The sequence below is a fragment of the Mugil cephalus genome, chromosome 22, assembly GCF_022458985.1.
Source record: "Mugil cephalus isolate CIBA_MC_2020 chromosome 22, CIBA_Mcephalus_1.1, whole genome shotgun sequence".
Classification (NCBI taxonomy): domain Eukaryota; kingdom Metazoa; phylum Chordata; class Actinopteri; order Mugiliformes; family Mugilidae; genus Mugil; species Mugil cephalus.
This window is the reverse complement of record NC_061791.1, coordinates 2,445,087-2,468,250: the sequence shown is the minus strand read 5'-3', so window position 1 is coordinate 2,468,250 and position 23,164 is coordinate 2,445,087. Positions and strand designations below refer to the sequence as shown.

The 23,164-nt window shown below is 44.0% G+C and overlaps 1 protein-coding gene across 1 annotated transcript in view; it reads left to right on the top strand.

The window, feature by feature from the left end:
• The window catches only part of celf2 (cugbp, Elav-like family member 2), a 210,693-nt gene that overhangs the window by 25,690 nt on the left and 161,839 nt on the right, over nucleotides 1-23,164 (top strand). Inside the window, exon 2 of the mRNA XM_047575017.1 lies at nucleotides 19,958-19,993. Within this exon, the coding sequence (XP_047430973.1) occupies nucleotides 19,958-19,993 (36 nt within the window). The remainder of the gene's footprint in view (nucleotides 1-19,957; nucleotides 19,994-23,164) is intronic.

The following is a 23,164-nucleotide window of genomic DNA, read 5'->3' as shown; positions in this document are numbered from 1 at the left end:
CTCCTCCCCCTCCTCCCTCCCTCCCGTTTCTCCCCCCCCTCCCATCCTCTCCTGTCTGGATAATATAACAGCTTATTATTTTTCATATTTCCATCCCTCCCTTTGCCCATACCGACCTGTCAGTCAAGCTGTCAAGTGTGATTTAGAGCTGTCACTCATGCTCTTGGTTTTCGGGTGGTTTGGGTGGGATGGAGGTGGGGAGGTGGGGTATCCGATGGCTTGTTTACTGATTTGAGACTGGAGGTGTCACGCTGAATAAGCCCCCCCCACCCACCCACCCTCTCACCCTAAAGGCATCACTCTGTGCCACCCCCCTCCCCCCTCCATGGGTACGGCCTGGGTGGCTTGTGCCAGGTGGGATGTGGCTAATGGCCATCTCGGGGTGCCACAGTCGATTTTCGGGTGGCGGGGTTCAGCGTATGTGCAGCCCTAGGTGCATGCGTGTGTGTGTGTGATTGTGTCGGTGTGTGTGCGCTCATTCTCTCAGCCAACCAATTATTGTCCTGAGGAGCCGACAGCTGTCGCCACCGTCGCCTTTTTCTCCCCCCACACCCCCCATCCCCTCCGCCATCACTTTTTCCTCCACGTCCTTCTTCATCCCTCCTCTCTGTTGATGGTGGATGGTGGTGGGAGTAGTGTGGTCGGGGGGGGGTCGCCAGTGGGGAGTCTCAGCCCCGGGTCCTGCTCCCTTGGGGAGTCATTACACCACTGTGGGAGTCTCTCACACACCGTGTCTCCTCTGTCTCTTTCTATCTATCACCATGCCACTACATCCTTCAATTAAGCCTGTGGCTTTCGCTTTGGGCATTTGATGCACACACACACACGCACACACACACGCACACACACACACACAGTCATCTAATCCTAATGTTCCCTCTATATTTGTCATTAGCTGCTCCCCAGATGGGACTCGGTCCATTGGGTTTTATATATAATAAAGCCTCTCTGATAGAAGCAGAGCGTATAGAACCGTTATCCCCCCTGAATCGTGTTGTTTATGGAAAGATTGTGTCCTCCTTTTTTGGTTCACGTTGTTGGGTTTTCTCCGTGTGTGTGTGTATGTGTGTGTGTGTGTTTGTTGCCACCTAGGTGCCGTCCCTGCTCACACAGTGCTCCGCTATCTTTTCCCTCAACGCTCTCTTTCTTTATCTGAGACTGTAATACAAACCAGATTGGCCTTATCTCGGTTCTCTCAGCACACACACACACACACACACACACACACACACACTCCAGCCAGGCCTTATTCTCCTTACTACATGTAAACACACACACACACACACACACACACAGAGCCTGGGCTTACACAAGCTATCAGCCTCGATCTGTGAGTGGATATGCCAGCTATTTCACTTAACCATGCCGGGTAGGAATGCTAGCGGTTGAGGATTGATGGGTGGATGGGTGGATGGGAGGATGGGGGAGGGGAGGGGAGAGAATTTGGAAGAGACGCTGAATATTTCACTTCATCCGTGAATGCTGCGTATAGATAAGGGCTCCTCGCTCCGAGTGTGTAACCGCACGTGCTCGGAGAGCGCGGGCGCGCGTCGGTCTTGTAGAGATTTACCTCCGACACACTCGTTAATCACGGAATTCATTAGTCACCGAGTCTCTAATTGTTTACTTTCCCCTGCGGCGGTACTACACAAGGTTGCCGGCCCTCCCTGTTACAATTTTGGAAGAACATAATGGTAAATTAATTTTCCAGGTAGCTCCAATTCGATTAGTCATTTCTGAGTACACTCTATTAGCCAGGAAATTGTGCATTTGGAAGTCAAGAGTTGGGGGGTTGTGTGTGTGTGTGTGTGTTTGGGGGGTTGTGCCTTGCTTACCTGGGGTGGAACCAAAAAAAAAAAAAAAAAAATAGACACCTGGTGAGGAGGAGGGATGGAGGAAAGATGATCTCGTCCGCTGTGACTGAAGCTCAGAGATGCGTCGGAAAGATGAATTGATCCATTAATAAAGTCGGAATCTACTGATAGAATCAAACTGATTCGCTAATTGGTGAGGACACTGTGAGTGATTTGGCTAAAACAAGACAAATAAAACTAATTCTCATGCAGTTTGTCATAAAAGAAGAAAAAAAAACTTACCCTTTGTCAGATTCATAAAACTATGAGTTCATTTCCAAGACTTATTTACCACTGGGAATATCCCAAAGAGAAGAACAAAATTAAACCTCAAAGTAGTTGAAAGTTAGATGGATTAAGATGCTGCACATACGACACCAGTTTAAACCTGTATTAAGGAGCAGGAGTGAGAGTAATTACACGAAAACTAGGCTTTGACTTGGATTGACTTTAATGATCCACAAGGGAAATTGTCTGGTCACAGTAGCTCAGTTACACATAAAAAAAAACACTAAAATAATAATAATAATAAAAAAAATACTCTTGTAGTCAAATAAAAAATAAAGACAGATTAAAAAATAAATAAAATAATGTAAAATAGTAAAAGCAAAAAAACACATTATTAAACTAATAATTTAATTATATAAAATTCTTCTTAATCATGAGAGATTAATTTTCTAAAAAAAATCTAACCTTGGTTACATTTGTAACTCTGGTTTCTCCGATGCCGTTTCTGAAGCCTAATCTCTGTCTGTTCGTACGTTTGCTCGTCTCTTCGGACTCAAAGCTGTGCTGAATACGAGCATAAGTACAACTTATGGAGCGCTAGTATTCTACAACAGTGTCCCTGGCAAAGCTGATCAGCCATCACTGCTGTTGATGTAAAACCTGCTGATGCCGATGCATCAAATTTAAAATTCAGGTAGAGTCTACTGAAAGAATCTAGACATCGAGTAAAATTCAGGCTGCTATCGGCGATACCGATCCAATACACCCTAACGTGTCTGGTAAACCTAAATATAAGTACAATAATGAGGCCATTAAATGCTCTAAAATGAAAACTCGTATTCTGTGTCGTGGTTTAAGCTGAGGTGTTGCCACAACTCAATAGTTTAGTTACTTTCCAGTGACTGAAGTATGGAAAGTATCGATATTTTGATTTGAGAATCGATTTTAGAACATAAAGAGCTGGTATCAGAAGTATCGATATTTCAGTATCGATCACCAGCAATGACCGGCTTGATTTTTTAGCAGTCGAGGTTTATTTTTTATATAAAAGTCTGACACGTTTGACAGATTGAAAACACTGACTCGACTGCTGATAACCGGACAAACCGGCGCTGGAGCCTGTGGCCGATCCACATGTCAATGTCTCGTCGCGTTACCGCCTCGCTTCCCGGCGAAAAACGGGGCCTTTGTGTTCTAGTTCTTTGCTCCAGAAACCGTGAACTAGTTTCTAAAAGCGGTCGACTAATTGCCTCACATTGTTTAGCTTGACCTGAGCGGAGAAGGCGTGCAGCTGTGCTCGGGCTCCTCCGCTCGCCGGCCTTCGCGGACGATACACAAGGCCGGCGTGTTGCACAAGCCGCGTGGCGCGTGTCACCGCCGCGCTGTCGTGTGTCACGGCCTTAGTTGCATATGGATGAGCTAACACGGGGTAATCTGAGCTTCAAGGCACACGCATGCACTCCAACGCTCGCGAGCACGTCCACTACTCCCCCCCCCCCCCCCCCCCCCCCTCCACCCAACCCAACGCTGAAATACAGCTGCAATACACCATATCACAAGTGAACTTACTGAAACTATGCATTATAGATCAACACACACACACACACATACACGTATGCATGCATACACGCACGCAACGTTCCCCTTCTTCCTCATTTCAATGAATCTCCACGCACGCTCACACGGCACATCACAAATGATGGGATTTAAACATCAACAGTATGAAATATTCATGTGTCAGTGCCAGCCGCTCGAGCAGAACTAACACCGAGGGGGATTTGCCTTCAGATCTGAGGATACTACTGCATTCATCCCTCTCCCCCCTTTTCTTTCTCCCCCTCCTTTCTCCCCATCTCCCTGTTGTGTTGCAGCATTCCGAGCCTTTGTCACGGTGTTGTGTACCCGTGTGTTTCTGAGTATTGTTCTAGTTTTCTGTGATATCGCCGTTCCACTCGCAAGTGGTTTTTATGTCTGTGACTCGGAGGAAAGGGGGGGTGAGGAGGTGTGTGTGTGTGGGGAGGGGAGGGGGGAGGGTGACAAACGACACAAGTCCTCACCCCTCTCCTCAGATCAACATGTGGGGAAGTTGAGGACAGGGTTGAGTGTTGTTGAGTTTTTTCCGCACAAGAAATCGATAAAAACAAAATGGAAACATGAGTAGACGAATAGAAGACGTTAAACTAAACCAGGTGAAAATGCTTTTTTTAAAATATACTTTAGAAAGTAACAGTTTGTCCCAGAGAAATAAAGAGGCTGCGTATGTATAGAAAATGCTTCATTCTGGGAGAAGAAGCCACCGCGAGCAGCAGCTCGGCCTCTTGCGAGTCTTTGTCGAGCTCCTAACGAGGCCTTTAATATCAATTCTGAGGCTATTTTTGGGTCGTAATCTCGGGGCGAGATGCACAGGTCGTTTATATCCGGCACGACTGAAACTCGGAAAGTTACCAAAAAACAAATACAAAAAAAAAAGCAAAAGCCCCTAAAGATGACGGGAAAAGAAAAGGCCCGTTCACTCTTTCACTGCAGCGTAATTGGATTTGAGAAGAGGACGCAACACAGTGAGGAACGATGCTACAGCGTAAACCAATAAAAGGGGAGTTAAAGTGTGTGTGTGTGTGTGTGTTGGGGGGGGGGATTCTCCATATTGTAGGATCAGCGCAGGCGTGTGTGTAGACTTAATTTGTGATGGGTTTATTGGTTAGAAATGATGTTTACGCCACTTAGAATGAACTGTTTTTCTGGGAGGTTCATTTGTTTGGAGGAAAATTACATTAGAGATGAACAGATTAAACACAGAAATGTGAAACCTGCGTGGTAAGTTATTGAAAAATATGTTTTTTTTTGGTTTTTTACGTCTTGAAGACATTACACAATTATCTGCCGGTGCTGGACCGTCCGTGACGGAGGAACAGCAGGGGCGTCGCTAGGTTTTTAAGGAGTGGGGAGGCTGAGGCCCAGGAGGTGCACGGGATGTAAGCGAACATAGCGCGAAATCTATTTGTTATAATTATTATTTCAATTGTTTCTTGTTGCAACAACAGCAAAGAGGCTGATGCCGTGACTTTCGCTCACAACACAATAATTGTTTGTTACCACCTCTACAGCAAACCAGGTGTGTGTTCAGTGATGTGGGCGCACTCTATAGGAACAAATGGAACAGACTGGATAAGAGAAGAAACACAGACAGATTTATGATCATATTTAATTATCATACATAAATTATTCATTTAAACTCATATTCTGGCCACTTTACATTGAATTCGTCTGCACTCTTTTGGAAAAAAAAATAATACACACCAAATTATTTACGGGGGGCTTACGAATATATTAGGGAGACTCCAGCCCTCCTAAAATAGGCCCAACCACGCCTGTGGAGAACATTTAAATACACAAATATGTTCACAACAGCACGATCATCTCGAAGGGATGAAGTTTAAACCGCAGTGATCAGGACGGTTCTTTTTCCAGTTTCCCATCCAGTTTCCCATTATACCCAGCCACCAGCTTCGATGAAGAGACATTTTCTTATCCCCAACCCTAACCCTTATGAAGGAACATATACCGATCAGCCACAACATTATGACCACCCACAAGAGGCGTAAATCACGTTGGCAGTCTTATGAGAATTCCTTGTTCTGCTGGGAAAGTTTTGCACCAGGCATTCACTCAGACATGTAGCCCCCACCTAGACCAGACCAGGCATAGCGAAGACACATGTGACACACACACAAAAACACTTTAGGAACAACTCAAAAAGGACCAAGTCCGTTCTCTGATCAGTCACAACTTTTTACGGAGGTACGAGGGGAAACCTACACGATATTAGGAAGGTGGTCATAATGTTATGCCTGGTCTTTGCACGTGTTAGCCAGCCTTTGGAACCTTAATATTAAACAGGGGTGATAGGGTGAATGTTTTAATTAAAAAGTTGTGGACAGAAAGTTGTGAAGTAAAAAGAAATATATATATGTGTGTTGGAAGAGAAAGGTAGAAAAGGTTGCAGGACTCTCAGATTGCCCGCTGTGATTGAGAATACAGAGATACAAAGAGCGCCAATGGATGGGACTTGGGAGTCAGATATGGGTCCAGTGGTCATCGTTCCTCTTGAGATTCACCCCCCACCCTTCTTTTTTTTTTTCCATTTAAAAGATGTGATTACACCGCAACAGAGCGCACACACACACACACTTTTGCGCACACTCTGCACTCGGCGGTGGTGATCCAATTTAGAGGGTTGGAAGGTAGGGATAAGGAGATAGAGGGAGCAAAGAGGGGTGGAAGGCAGCCATGTAAGAGATGCAATGAAGGGAAGGAGCCCCCTCTCTCTCGTTTGTCATTCTGTCTGCGCCGTATGCAGATGAGGAGCTAATATGATATCTCTGCTGAGCTGATGGATGTTTAAAATGATATGGCAACCCTGAGCAGCCTGCCAGGGATGGTGTGTGTTTGGGAAATGGTGGTGGTTTGTGTGTGTGTGTGTGTGTGTGTGTGTGTGTGTGTGTGTGTGTCACTCAACGAAAGAAAAAAAACTGTATCCACAACCACGGCGGCAATGATGATGCATGCTCTCAAACTTACGACAGCTTCCATTCGTTTAGTTGCACATTTAAGTGGCTATAACCAATATTTCACATCAGCGATAAATCAAATGTGAAGACGGAGTGAAAGGAGGTTGGGAGGAGGGGGAGGAGGAGGAGGATGGGGAGGGCAGCCTCGGGAGAAATATCACACAAATCAGCGGCTTCACTCAGCTTTACCTTTACTCAGGAAGAGAAGGTTGCTGAGAAGTCGTCATTTAAACCGTCCTCACAAGAAGTAGAGCAGCAGCGATGGGTTTTTAAGGTGATTGAAATGAGTGGTGCCGCTGGGGAGAGCGAGGCCGGGGACTCGTCACCCTGATGGGACGGGTTTAACTTGTTTTACCCAAACTACAAGGTTTTCTTTTTAAAGAAAAAGGTTTAAGCTGCCTAACAGAAAGTAAAGAAAGACAGAAAGTAACAGTCATAAAAGGCACAATCCGTCCATTATCTGTGGTTAAAGAGATAAAACATAAGGCGACAGGTGGGTTCATAGACTGTATATAAATATGGACTACCTGTCACAACTAGTGGCCCGTTTCTAGATCATCAAATAACTAACTAAAACAAAACTTATCCAGAAGTTATATTAACTACCTCAAATGAGTGAAACCATTTTATTACCAAAATCCCATCCGCTAACATGGAGTAGGCGGAGCATATGACCTATACTGTAGCCTCCAGCCACCAGGGGGAGCTCCACTTGGTTTAGCTTCACTTTTTAGGAGCAGTTCTGCCCTCCACATTTATACAGTCTGTGAGTTGGCTCTACACAGGACAAAGCCATTGATAATCTGTTAATTTTGTGTAAAAGTAATGGCCCAGTCTGATATCAAACCACAATTTTTCTCTTTGTAGAGTTAAATTAATTTCTTTGTTCGGTTTCGATCCACTTTGTTAAGCGTTGCTACCAAATACAGTGATTTGGATGATCTCTCCAGACTTATCTGAGAGTTTCCTCAGCTCTTTGCAGAGGTGTCGCCATGTTTTGAGATCTTATCAGCTGACATGGTCGCCAAAATTATGTCATAAATGTCATAAAACAAATCATTTTGGTTAATTTAGTCTGACCGGAAGTCCAAAACCCCAGAAACAGTAGCATTTTCAAAGTTACATATTGTCCACTGCCTCATATGCTTAGACGAGATGATATCCTGTCTCTCCAGTAAACATTTAACCATGACCACTAGTCCGTTAGCTTAGCTTAGCTAGTCTAAAATAAATTAATAAAAACTCTCAAGCTACCAAAGTGTGGGATCGTCCTCCTGAAGTCAATACATTCATCATCCCCAGTAAACATCCGCTAATTTTAGACGCCACATTACTTTTCTGCACTATTAAAAACTAAAAACCTGTTTGCAGAAATGATTCAAACGAGACGGTGAAGTGTTTTGTTGTGCGGATCGATATTCAATCAAACTTCATAATGCATAATAGATCAATGGTTGTTTCTGGCCCGTGTGAGATTTTTAAGAAAAACATTAATGTTGACAAATTACAGCTTTAAATCCATCAGCGCCTCGGAGTTTGTGCATCAGTCTGTGTACGTTTTTTTTTTTTTTTTCATTCATATTGTCATGGTTGGTAATGAGAAGTGGGGTTGTCAGCGGAGAGTGAGGTAGGCTGAGAGCAGGACTGATTGGATTCTCCACAGACTTCATTAGTTAAAACAAAGCCAGTTGTCCATTTGGGCTCTTTCACAGCCTAATTGATATTGATTTACTGATTTGCTCAGGGGTGATTTAAAAGCATGTTTGCTGTTATCGTCAGTGCTGCTTTTCCTCTCTTTTCCTCTCGCCGTGTCTCTCTGAAGGCATTAGCGCTTCCGTCCTTCTGGTAAAAAAATAAATAAAGTGTGAAGGAAAAAGGAAAAAGTTCTCCCCTTGAATCCTTCTCAACCGTCCGCACCCACAATCGTTCTGTCATATTATTTCCACAATTTTCCACCTAATTTCTCTTCTTATCAGTGCAACTAATTAGCGAGGGTTATCATTTCGTTGTGGATCGCGCGGCCGCGCTAGCCCCTCCCCCCTCCGCGATAGATCGCCGCCGTCCTCATAACAGCATAATGATAGTTATCATGAATGGTTAGCGGTCGGCTAAGTGAAGCATCGCGATCAATGCTTCACTTAGCGGTGGTGTTGGTGTTAGAATGAAGGAGGCCTTTTATCATGTTGATGGATGGCAGGCCTGTCTTTAATGTGACATGTTATGATCATATCAATTTGTCCTCGGCACTCATCGACATCACTTTATTGCCTCTCCGTCTCTCACAGTCCATCACCCAGCACTGTAAATTCAGACCTGAAATGGCAGCGTGCCACGACGCTCCATAAACCAACCATTTCTCTTTCCGCCGCCGCCACCGCCGCCACTTTTCCTTCCCCCTCTCTTCTGCCGGGCTCTTTCCCTCGCTTTAATCCGCCAAAATTTCCACTCGATATTTTGATACCTCTCCTTCACTATTTACTGTCTTCCTCCCCTCGCTCCTTGACAGGCGTCGGCACACAGCCTGAACCAAAGAGTGAAGGAATCAGACTGGGATTAAAATGTAATATCAGACTATTAAAGAGATTAGTGTTTGACATTTCACCGTCTGAGCTACCCCACCAATCTGATGAACTGGCATTCATGATATTGATTTATTCCCCGGCCTCTTTTATTGGTCCGCGTTCACATGGACGACGGCGGATCTGATATGGTGGCCTTTTATGAGGCAGCTTGTCACCGGGGGCCCTGGCGTTAAGTAGCTGCCGACCGACCGACCGACCGACCGCCGGCGACGATTGTGAAGTTTATTCAGCAAAATCTTCCGAGTTTTGAAAGAGCAGCGACGCGACGGCGGACTCCCTCAAACAGCGAGGCCTCGGTGTTGAACCTGCTAATGAAAGCTTCAGATGGAGCCACAAAAGGGCGTTAATTATTTCCAATTACGACAAACCATCATTTCGGCTCAATTATGCTTTCACACTGGTTAAGGCTAACAAGGTAGCTGGACGTGATCGGGGTTCCCTATTAGCTTCTCTGTCAACACCTTTTTACGAAAGCAGCGCCGCGGGGCTCGGATCAAAGGGAGAACATTTGTAGAAAGCAGATTCTTTCATTTCTTTCCATTCCGACTGTTCTGCATCCATTTCCTTTCACTTAAATCCCTCCACCTCTACACCACCTCTGATCAGTGGGATGCCACGGCAAGTGAATGTACAGGTATTCCCAGGAACCATCTCAACAGTCACAGTTGGCAGCTACAGCTTTTCCGATTGGCCGCCTGGTGTGTTAAAGTCGCACATCTGGATGAATCAACAGCAATGAAAACCTAAACACTATGCGTTTTAATCAACCAACTAACTGAGAGTTAAAGTGAACAGACATTTAAATAATGGGTAATTGTTTTTAAAACCTGCTAAGTGGTCCAATCACCGTAACAGACCTCATTATGTGTCTTCTTTTGCAATATGATGGACAAGGGAGACTCACATACAGACCCAGGCTGTCTTCGGTGGATTGTATTAAACACTGTGCATCTGCAGCACAATATATGCTGACAAACGCAGGGGGTATAGAGAACAAAAAGTACTTCTTTAAGGTGAAGGCAGGACAGGAACTATTTATTAAAAACACTGTGAATCACAAAGCTTTTAGATGAATAGTAGGTGATATATGAGATGTTGATGCCTGGAGCCAGTTTGCGAAACCTAGGGCCCCACTTTTGCCTGATGTCCAGCTTTCACGGCACCTGAGGGCGTTGCTATTCCCACTGGTGATAATAAAAAAAGGGAACGATCAGGCTGTTTGAGGTGGTAGCAGCTTTATGGAAGAAAACACCTTCGATCGAACAGTTGTGGTAGTGACCTCTGCAGGTTGAGCTTGGTTATCCAGAGGAAACTTCTTCACTTCTGGGACAATACCGATATTGCAGCCTCGAGCATTGGCCGATATCGATCCAATACGATATCAGGACGAATCAAACTAACTTTTATTACTTTTACTTACTCAAGTGATATTATATAAAAAAGAGAACAATAATCAGTGACAGCAGGCATGAAAAAAATGACAAATGTATTATTAACCAATATGTTACACACATTTTAACCTTAAACACAGAAATATTCTACAATTTATAACAAATAAGTGCCACCAATTTTTGCATTTGGCCTTTTTTGGACTTTACTTAGACTTAGATGGACTTTAATGATCCACAAAGGAAATTATTTTGTCACCGTAACTTTGTTGCACATAAAAGTAAACACTCATAAAAACCACAAGAAAGATTAAAAAAAAAATGATTCAATGAAATAAAAATAAACTGTGTAAATTAGCATTATATACAAAAACTGGTTGGCAAAACAGTGTCCGAGGTGTTTCGGTTGTTTGGGCAGTTGCACACACTGCAAATTATTTGGTTCTTACCAATAAAGAAAAACTTTTAGAAGTGTAAGATAATTTGTCTTAAGAGTTAATTTCTTATTTCAAGTGTTTAACTTGCTTATTTCTAGATCTCTTGTCAAGTAAAATTATCTTGTCGCATGGACAGATAAATTCCCTTACTTTTAGTACCTTTACCCTCAGATTTAGTTTTTTTATCTTGTTTTTAGACGCTCCTTTTTTGCAGTGTAGCTACATCGGCATGACATGGCACTCCTACTCCTTGCTACTTTGTTAGCACCTTAGCACACTCTTGTTATGATCACATGGGCTGGATCTGAGCGCTGCTGGATAAGTGCTAGAGTGGAGTCTGGACCGGACTCCTTCTATTATAGATGTTAGAAGCAGGGCCAGGCAGCGGGAGACCGCATGGGTGGACATACCTCAAGTGACCTGAGGATGAGTAAAAGTAAAATTGATGCTGGGACCTCTGAACGTCAGATAGGGACATAGAAATGGTGACGTATATCTTTGGCGTGTCTAAATATCTTGGGTCTGAACTGAAAACCCTTTACGCTGGCGAAGAAATAGCGCGGGAGGAAAACGGACGGATTAACTGACGGCCGCTCAGCATCGAATATTCTTCACGTGGCGCCCACTCCTCGCGCCTAATTTCTCCCTCGATCCCGTCCCCTGGAACCTTCGTCAGCCTTCTTCCTCCCCGTGTTCACTTTGCACCATCTTATCACCCGGCCACCTCGGTAATGGCCTCGCTCTCGGCTCGGCACACACACCGGCACCACGGCCGTCGCTCCAATCACAACCTTAATGCATCTCAATTTAACCACTGTTGTAACAGACATGCACCCCCACCCCCACCCCCACTCCCCCCTCTCTCTCTTTCCTTCTCTCCTTCCTCATAGAGTGTGTTCTGTTTTGAGCAGTGCCAGGGAGTCGGGGAGGGTGGCATCAGTAATGCGTGACGCGTGCCTCCATAACGCCGACTTCATTTGCATGTGTGAGGAGGTCTGGGCTAATGGAGCTGATCTCTTGTGCTGTTATTAAATGGGGAAAGAGAAGGGGAGGAAGGGGGTTATTATTAAAGAGGTGTAGGGGGAGATAAAAAAAAAAAAAGAAAAACCGAGGGGAGGACTGCTCTCTTCCCACAGCAGAAGCATGATGGATGATCATTTCGCCTTCACTGACTTCGGGTTGTTGTACAATTTGACTCCGAGAAACACCTACAGCACGCGTGCAGTTTTGCACATGCGTGTGTGGTTGTGTTATCGCGCTCCAGCCAAACCTGCGCACCCCTTTTTGATATCACGAGGTAAATGAGGCCTAACGCGCCGCTGCCTTTGTTCACCCTTTGCCGCTCAGGTCGCTTCTCTCGCTGCATTTAAATGTCCGCAATATGTCACACATGCACGCCTGAGCGCGCGCTAACGCCGCCGCCGCGGCTTCGCGCGCGCGCGCACGCACAAACCCACACGTGTAAATGAAGTGCGCCCGGGCCACTTGTTCCAGACCCTCTTTTTAATGACTCACACATGCACGGTTTTACTGCCGTGTGCCGCGGCGTAATGGCCGTCTCGCAGCAATTTCAGCATCGCACAGTAGAGTTGTTCCATTTGAGCTGCTGATATACCAGACCATAAAATAATGTTTGCTACTGCAGTAATCTTGTACGACTTCGCCACTGAAATCAACAATCCTGGTAGTATAATTTTATTATCATACGTCAATGCTGCGTGAGCTTAGTGTAATCTGACATTAGCTCAGTCGATTAATCTCTCGCATTATTATCGTGTCCACATTGATTTTTATAAAGTCAGATTTATACAGACTATCTGATCGTGTAAATCAGATTTGGAGGAGGACAATGTGGAAAACATGGACAGAGGCTGAAATGCTGGTCCTATGTGAGGAGGCTTCTGTGATTTAAAGCCACAAAGCTGCCTAGTCACTAACTGATGTTTATGTTGTTACCACAGACACCGATACAGAAATGTTGGGGATAACGAGATGAACTTCCCAAATCGATACTGAAATATCGATACTTCCGATACCAGGCCTTTATGCTCTAAAATCGATTCTCAAATGAAAATATCGATACTTTCGATGCTTCAGTCATTGGAGGAGATGTAGAAACACAGTGGGAAGTAACTAAACTATTGAGTTGTTAAACCATAACACAGAATATGAATCATTTATGATGAGGAGGATGATGGATCTTAAAGGAAATCAGTGGTATCGACCTGTGTTTTGGCAAAGATCGAATTAATCAGTTCATGACATTACTCCTCAACAAAATTACTCTTCAACAAAACAGTAATAGGCTGTTTATGCTTCTGCGTATGGACAAAAATTGGGTGCGTTTAAGTGTAGATGGCCAGATTAATAAAACACCATTGGAGTTGTTTGCAACAAAACGGCTCTGATTGGTTGCAGGAAATGCAACAGGGAAAATTTAAGAAAATTTAAGAAGAGCAAATTGTTTTGCACTGACACGACTATACGTGTAATTAGAGAATTAATTAAGAATGGAATGAATTTCAGGCGCTTAAGTGCACCTACAAGACTGGATATCATTTTTATTATTGGTATTTTGGTTTCCGTGTTGCATTCCTTCAAATTGCATTTACTAAAAGCCTAAAAGCTGTCGTTTGGATGTTCAGCTGATATTTCTTGATATAACATCTCTAGATTTTCAGTTTCTGTTGGATTAAATAGACTGAACTGGAACAGTTTGAAGTCACCCAAGCTAAATTCTAGTCATGTTTTCTAACACAGATGTTTTTTTTTTCTGTGGCTGCAGTCAGACTTGTTAAACTGAGCCTTGTTACCTGTAAAACCGTTATTGTTTCCTCATTGTTAGATTCGGAGTCTGCGGTTTAAGCCTCAACTCACATCAGCTGTGAAATAACCGTACACACTCCTCCAGCCACTCCTGCTGCTTCACTAACTTCTACGGCGTCCGTGCACCCGCTCCGGATGTTCCAACCAGTCACGCCGCTACCAAAATGTGGCTGAGTTAACTGCATCTTGCAGTGTGTTTAAGAGATGTCAAGAGCTTGATAGCATGACTGAGAAGCGGCGCATTAGCCAAAACTATGATTTCCTTGGAACGTACTGAGGGTACAGATGGATGGCAGAGAAGTGGATTAGGCAGCAGGAGTCGTTTCCAGTGTTTCTATGGACATTTAAGTCCCTTTGTTTTTGTCCTACTGCGGATTGGTCAAATCCATTTTAATTACCTCACGTTCCGTCATTTAAGAAGCAACAAACGTCTTTGCGGGCGTTTTTTCGTGGCTACAGTTTTTGGTGGAAAATCCATTTGATCCAAACTGTTTGCGCACTTATGCACCCGTCTGAGTCGGGGCTTTTATTAATCGTCGAGTCGCTCTGAGTTGAGTCTTTCCTGATGTACCAGCGTAGGCGCTCAGTGCGTTTACATGTGCAGCTTTAATGGAGCTATGCTCAAAATTCGGCTTTGGGGAATGTAACGGAGAAAATGGAATAACTGACGGGAACATGTCCTCCTCCTTCACACTAGGTGGCGATATTTACCTTTCCGCTGTAGGTACCAGATCTGCTCTATCCAAGATGGTGACATTTTATAATTGGTTGGACAACAAGAATAATTACATGATTACATCATCTAATTAACAACTAGATCATGCAACTTGTTCATGCAGAGGACTGGCATTTCAAACAATACCAAGATGGACAATAGTGCAGCATTTTAATCTCATACGTAATGTGCGCTGCGGATAAGATGTGCGATCGGCTTTCTTGGATGTTTTTTGTGCACAAGTGATGTCTAGTAGTTCTCTCAGATTTTTAGTCGAAGTAACACGTTTCCATGCATTTAAGTTGTCCAGTTAAAGTCGGATTAAGGCAATAATTAGTTTTTTCATGTGCATGTAAACGTGCTGCATATTAGCAGCGCCGTCCTCAAGCCTCATCCTCCAATGGGGATATTTAGATCCATGTGGAGGCGGGCCAGCAGCTCACATCTGACATCATCCTAAGACCCGGCACAGTTTTGTCAGAATGACACGGGCCGTCGACGCGCACGCTCACTCATGCGTGCGAACACACTTGTGCGCGATACACCTGTGACTGAGACGAGATCGAGACGGAGGAGAAGGGAGAGTGGGAAGCGAAGGTGTGAAAGCGAAGCGCGTGTGAATGTATTTATCAGTGTTTAAAGATGCGCGTCGGGCCGTGTTGATTGGTCGGGAGGGATTGTGGGCGCAGTTTTTCGGGCTGTGTGAATGTGTCGCGGGTTGTCTGCATGTGAAACACAGGATGGCAGGTGAGAAGGAGGGAAGCGTTAAAAAAACGGGAAGTGTGAGAACGACACAGATGGGCTGTCGAGAGGAGGAGGAGGAGGAGGCACGAAAAAATATAAAAAGATGTAGAGATGCTCACAGGGCTTTGAGAACAATCAAATAGGGAAGTGATAGTCAAATAGAAAAGTTAGTCCTGCAACTATTAATCAAACAATTCAGCACAGAAGTCGTGACGATAGATTAATAATTTAGTGTCTTGTAGCTTCTTAAATGTCTGAATTTGCAGATTTTCTGACATTTACGCTACTTAAAATTAATTTAAATTTTGAACTGGCTGTCAAACCAAGCAATATGAAGATATCTTCCAAAAAAAAAAAAAATGTTGGATCCCTAAATTCAGCCGAATCATCTATTTGATTCTCAGCTTTGATGTGTTTATTAAAACCAGGAACATCTAGTGCCTTTACATGCACGTGAGTCATTTAACCTGATTTATTAAATGTCATTTAAATAATCCGGTGCTCACGGGGGAGGCCAATCTTCTCGATTCTTCTCATGGGTGCTGATTTCTATGAGTGCGATTTTATTTACAGAAGCACATTTTCAGTGGTGAAAATAAATTATAGTCTCCAGAAATCTGACAGATTTCAGAAAATTTGAGCATATGCATCCGTCTCTAACCCTAACCCAACTTCTGTGCACCACTAGAATCAGAAAGATGTCGTATTTCTTTTCCTGCAACCTATATTCTTGTACAAATGTTAACGCAACACTAACCGGAGAACAGTTTGTGCACAACTTCCCATGAAATCCATGACCTTATGCAGGTCATATTTAAAGTCCGACAAAGCGAAGGAATAAAAACCTGGTGGTGTTAGCCTTTAGCTCGGTTAGCAACCCCGACCTGTTTCCGCCTCCGCTGCTTCCCTGCACACTTCCTCCTCCTCCTCCTCGTCGCTCCGTGCAGTTGAAAGCTTGTTACGCCCGTCCCCTGCTGCAGGGCTTTGCGTCCTCGGTAGCAGTAATCAGCTGCACTCTCACCGCTCTTGGCGATGGGTCGGGCGATTTTTTTTTCATTATTTATGCGCAAAAGCTGCGAGGAGTTGTACGTTTTCCTCGCACGCACACGCTCTGCTTATAGCACTTAAAGTAGGCCGTTTAAAAATGCACCATGTACTTTGACGTGTGGTGAAGAAACCGTACACCAATTTGCTTGGAGATCGTACCCCGTGTACTCGCCCCAGCCTCGCCCAGATCAGTGCATTTGAAAGGTTTACTATTTAACCTCCTGAGACCCAAGCATTTGGTTAGAAATCATCTTAATTTCTTTAAGATATGAGTAAGATCTTTACGTATTTGGGATTAGTTGGACCTAAGAAGTATTTCTGAAATAAATGATGTGGACACAGGGATTATTTCACTGCATTTTACAATTCAAGTCACCATTGCGTAACAAAACAATAAAACTCTTAATTTTAATGCAAAAGTAGAATTTGAAACGATGAAATCCCAACGTCCCCAAACGAGTACCTGTGAATTTGTTAAATTTTCATGTCATATCAAACTTGAAAAGTTAATAAGCAGAAATAAACAGGTTTCTTCACCCTTTTACTACCAGTACATGGCAGATAAAAGGTCTAAATGAATCAAAATAAGCTGCAACAAACCTAAAACGTCATGTCCCCATATGAGGACGCCAGGTCTCAGGGGGTTAAGGTGGAAAGATACAACATAAAAATATAAAAGACAGGCGATCACTTTAAATTCTGCAATATTGGAAGCCTCCATCGTGTTCATTTGTGACAGCTGGCTCACAGTCCCTCCCTGAACGTCCTACCAGTGCAGTCTGTGTGTGTGTCTGTGTGTGCGCATATACATGTGTGTGTTTTTTGTCAGATCTTTTGTTCGTCACAATGTCCCCAAATCTTCCCGCGGTGCTCGCCGGGTCCGGCCACCTGCTCTGCCTTTCGCGTCGGCTCTGGCACCGCCGCTCGAAGAGCCCCTCACGTTTTCAGCTTCGTTTTACGTCTCTGCCAGGCCCGCGGCGACCCGAGGCCGGCAGGAGTTTGCACGTCGGGCCCGCGCACAGACAGCCAAAAAGCTGTCTGTCATTAGGCGTGAGCCTGGCCTGTTTCCACCTGGACACTGTTCCCCCATCTGTTTCCATCTCAGTGATCAAGTCTGACCCAAATCCTGTCGCCATGACCTAGGCGGAACAACAACTAGAAATCACACCAAAGCACAAAATCTCCACCAGCCTCCTTTTTTATTGTAAGAAGCTTTGTGTTGAGACATTTTATGACCTTGACCCTTGAATAAGTACAAGGGAAAGTAAGTAGTGTCTAGAACTAAAACAGCTACCCATGCAAAAAAAAAAAAAAGCAGATTTCAAGCCTCATGCGTCAAATCCTCCAAAAAACATGCCCACAGCTTTAACAGTATTAATGTTTTGTTGACCCATCCATCCAACCCGTGCTCCTCCCTTGTACTTTCTGGCTCTAGAATAACTTTACTAATTTTATTATTATTTTTTACTAAGGGAAACAGGATTATTTTGTCACTTGGACTCACGCTGTCGCAGAAATTCCCACAGCAGGGGCCACACCGTTTGACTGACAGGTCGACGGCGGGAACAGCAGAGAGAAAACAAACCACAAACAGTGAGCAAACACTAAAAATACAGATGAGATGCACTTTTTATAAACAAATTATTGATTATTAAAGTGCAAATTAAAAAGCCATTTCTGGCACAATTCTACTTTAAATTGTGAATTCAAGTGAAATAAGAGCACTTTCTCCATCATAACCTCTGTAAGAACGTGCATTTTGAGAAACAAACTCAAAACAAGAGTTATTAGAGGCATAGACACAAACTGTGAGTGTTTCCAACCTCCAAAACAAACCTATAAATTTGAAAAATGTAAAAAAGTGCATGTGCTCTGGCTTCACGAGACATTATCCTTATGTCTGTAGAAACCTTCAGTGTCGTCAAACTCTCATTGCGAGCCATTGTGATTAACTCCTGTGTAACATGAATGTGCACGAGTAAATTTTTAAGTTAAATGTAGATTTGAAAATATGAGGGAAGATTTTTTTTTTTGCGCGTAGCAGCTTCGCTGTGTCTCATTTGCAAGTGTGTGCGTTCTGTATGTAAACCTCCGAGCGCAAGAAGTGTGTGTCTGATGTTCCGTTTACCCTTTTTCATAATTCATGGCGTTGGGGGAAAATGGACCGAAGCAGAGGTGGCTATCGTGCATGTGTGTGTGTGTGTGTGTCTGTGTGTCTGTGTGTGTGCGCGTTGGATAACAAGATGAGCGTTTCGCGGAGATGAAACAGACAAGAGTACGTCTTTGAAATGCAAAGAGCGCTGATAGCAATGATTGGCCGCTGCGTTGAGGAGGAGCCACGAGTTTTTTCCCAGCATTTCATCATAATACACACTTGCTCCGGCCCCCCTCCCCCCACCGACTCCTCCACCCACACACACACACTCACACACACTGGTTATTAACGATAGCATTGTTGGTTCATTATTATTTTATTTACCTCTGTGACATAAATCTCTGGCTAATTTGGCGGCGCTCTGAGCTCAGGAGTCTTGCCTCTGTTTGTGTGTGTGTGTGTGTGTGTGTGTGTGTGTGTGTGTGTTTCTTTGGCTTTTTTTCCACACACACACACACACACACACACACACACACACCAAAGTGTCTACTGTTGGGGCCTGGGGACCAATTTATTTACATGCAGTGGAAGTGGAACAGAGAGGAAGGGATAAAACAAAAAAAAGAAAGGAAAAGGGTGAAGGAGAGAGAAAGAGGAAACGGTGGAGAATTATGGAGAAAACCCAGTGGAACGAACCAAGTTTCTCGACTTCTTCCCAAGGACGGAGAGTTTAGACTGGCCCGAGTGTGTATGTGTTCACCGGCGTCTTATGTCGTTTCCAGAAACGCTACCTTCATCGGTGCCCAACTGCTTCACTCCCACTGTTCAAAGTGGTGAAACTTCTTCGACGGTGCTATATATTCCAGTTTGGAAACAGGCAGCAGTGAGCTTCATCTACAAAACGATGCTGTTGTGGTCAAAGGACATTTACAGAAAGGCTATGTGGAATGGAGACTGGTTATGTACTTCAGTTGTTCACATCCTTATAACTAACACAAAACATCTCAGAAAAAACTGTACTCTTAAACAAATGGCAGCATTATATTTAACAACTTAAAATGACAGAAACTATCCTTAAAAATATATATATATTTGTACTTAAGAGGTTTTATTTTCTGCAAAAGTCACATCCACCGGGGTGTGGCTTCCATGACTTATACTGCAGCCATGTACCCACATGCTTTGGCTTCACTTTTGACGAGTTGTCATTTCGTTTTTTCGTCCAGTTTTTCAGCTGTAAACGCCAGTGTTTTTTGGTTTTGCAGTAACTCGTTTGTGAAATAAAGGAGGTGATTGCAGTGTCTCCATGGGCAGCAGGGTTGTAAAGATGGTGGCATGGTGTTAGGCTTATGCAATGCAGGAAATTTCTTATCATGCTAATGGTTGAGTGTCATCTGCGTATAATGAGAGAATAATCGTCACAGTGAGTCTTTAGATTAGTTTTTAATATGTTGTTTTTCTTCTTGTCTTACAGGCAGGACGCCAGTGACCTCTCTGGGCCGATACAAAGGTACCGTAATTCATCTTATACTCTTCTACTTTCCCTTTACCCTCGCTCCTTCTTCACTTTGACCTCATCTGAAGCATCGAAGCGTACGGCCTCCGGGCTTTTTGGGCCAGACACTGACTGCACCAACGCCGCGGTGCTTGTTGGGGAAGTTTAGGTCCCAAAGAAAGGCAGGAAGGAAGACAAGGCGAGGTCACGGTTAGGGAGATGGAGAAATAAAGGGGAGAGGGAAGGGGGGGAAATTGGAAAGGAGAGATGTGACGCTCCTCAGATCTATGGCCAAGGAGGGTCATTAAACTAAACCCTTCGGCGACAGAGCGACGGATCAAGCGAGGGGAGAGGAGAAGAGGGGGGGAGGGGGTTTAAATAAGGCCCAATCTTAAAATAGCTGTACCTATTCCTCATCTGAGGCATAGTTAACAGGAAAAGGATGAATATCCTGACCTGAAAACCATCACATTTTCTTGCAACGTGGAGATAAGGGGAAGAAAAAAAAAACTAGTATGAACAATGGAACTTTCACATGTTTGATGTGTGTGATCCATTTTGTAATTCGGCTGTAATGATCTGAATAATAATGACACATGATGTCTACTGTTGTAGTATTAATAGATATGGTATGAACTACAAGGGTTGGTGGCTGGTTATCCCACAAGGCTCTAATAGTAGAAGACTTATTTAACATTTCTAGGATCCGAATGCATCAGCAGATGTTACTTCAGGTCTGGCCGCATTAGTGGACCACTCACTAGAAAGTACCTCACCCAAGTTATGAGCAATTTATCAGACAAACACTGAAGAGGGAGGAGTGTTGTGTGGATTAAATTGTACATTTAGTCTCCTTAAAAGCAGTTATTTCTTTCTGCACTACAGTGGCAAAACAAAACAAGACGGAAGGTGATGAAACGTTCACTGTGATGGATTACCCATCTCGAGCGAGTTTTAAGTCTATGTGAGCTTTTGTTTACGGGACGTTCTGTTGTGAAATGAACTGAATCTAATGGCTCCCCGGAAAGTTAAGAAATCCATTTAAAAAGCTTGGCAGTGTATTTTGGGGGAGAAAAAAAAGAAGAAAAAGGAAAGAATATGCTACTGTAATGGGCTGGATCACGTCCGGTCGCTGATGGAGTTCCTTAAGTAACTCGGTTGCTCTATAAAGTTAATGTTGAAGCGTTTTTGCATGAGTTTAAATAGGGTTGAGTACGTGCCAAGTGCAAATCACAACCTTTTCTCAAAACACAATTTTGTACTCAACACTTTTTTCTCATGTGGGGTCCGGAAACTAAAATGTGATTGGTCACAAATTGGAAGTGGGTGTGGTTAACGTGCAGAAAAGTGGTGGTTGCCAAAACAAAGGACAACAAATGATTCATGTTCTCAGAAAGCTGAACTATTTTAATGTAAGTAGGAAGTCTTTTATTTGCCATTTCTTGGTACATTGTTTCTTGGCATGGGTGCAAAAGACAAAAACTCAAAACTGTGAGGGCGTGTTCCAAAATAACTGGAGTGCAACAAATTCGAAGTGGGCGTGGTTAATGTGCAGAAAAGTGGAAAGGCTAGCAGCCACTCTATGTCCTCCCACATGCTAATATGCTAGCTTCATCCACTGCATGGAGGTGGACATTGTAGATTCCTACAAATGCTTGGGAACCGTCTTTGACTCAACTAAAATTTGATGTCAGCACAGAGGTGGTTGCCAAAACAAAGGACAACAAATGATTCATCTTCTCAGAAAGCGGAACTCTTTTAATGTAAGTAGCAAGTCTTTTATTTGCCATTTCTTGGTGCATCGTTTCTTGGCATGGGTGCAAAAGACAAAAACTCACTAAATTGTGAAGGCGTGTTCCAAAATACTTGGGGTGCAGCAGGAAGACTTGCTCGTCCCTCTGGGGCCAAAGGGCGGTCAAGAAAGCTAGGGCTATTATTGCGCAACATGACCACATCCTAGCTGCAAACTTTCAGCTCATCCTAACCCTCAGGAAGGCAAAGCTCCATCTAGGAAAACAAATCGTTATTCCAGGTCTTTTATCCCCTCTCCTGTTAGACTTTTAAATCTAAATCCATCCACGTGGGAATGAACCCCTGATTTCTTATAGAAGCACTTTTAATATTTACTTTTAATAAGTGATTTTTATATTCTTTTTCTGCATTCTTGGGAGACATAGGAGGGCACGTGCACGTTATCACTGACAGTGTGGTTTGTGTTATTGTTGAAGGTTGACTGTTGGTTGCCGTTTGTGCACTGCCTGTTGCTGTCAAATTGAATCGCCTTCGGGACAAATAAAGTTGCATTGAATTGAATTGAATGGTCAAAACCACTTGTCGATATCCAAAAAATAGTAAGAAAAGTGCCTTTTGTCGTCCATCGGAGCATGCGCCACGCTTAGGGTTACACCTGATGATGCTATTCTCTGCAGGTAAATGGGCTCAGATCCAAAACGGGATCCTGCACAGAACGAGATGCCGGCAGCCGAGACTGTGGCTCTGAATAATTAGACAAAGTAGTTTGCTCTTGTTTTTTTTTGTTTTTTTGTTGTTGTTTCTTTTATTTTTTTCCCTCCCTGATTGGAGAAAACAGTCGAGGCCGTGGCTGTGGCACGAGCTCTCGCACACACAACGCAAACCGACGCTGTGTGTTACACGCTAATCCTCCGCACAGCTGCGTCATCCTGGATGGTGTGTTTACTTCCTCTCTGCCTTTCCCACCGTCGCCACCGACGACCCCCCCCCCAACAGCACACACAATCGCACAAAAGAGAACTGGGCGTATAATTTGATCCTGTGCACTCTCCTCCTCTAATGAAGCTCTCTGGCGGTTTGACTGACACCCGGCTCGTTATTTAAGTGTCTGTTTTGGGCCGGGAGGAAGAAGAGGAGCTTGAGGAGGAGGAGGAGGAGGAGGAGGAGGAGGAGGAGGAGGAAGGGGAGCGGGGGATAGAAAGTGGAAACAGGGGAGCTGAAAGAGTGGATAGGAATCAGGAGGACTGGGGATAGATGGAGGGAAGACAGGAAATGAACAGGGCTGGAGTAGGGATGGAGGGAGGAGGAGGACAACAGCAATCAAGAGAGAGGAAGACAGTTGGGGAGGAGGAAGAGTTGATGCCGGAAACAAGGGGTGATGAAGGGTTTGGAGGGATTCTGTGTATAATTGCAGGTCTTTGTCCTGATAATGTT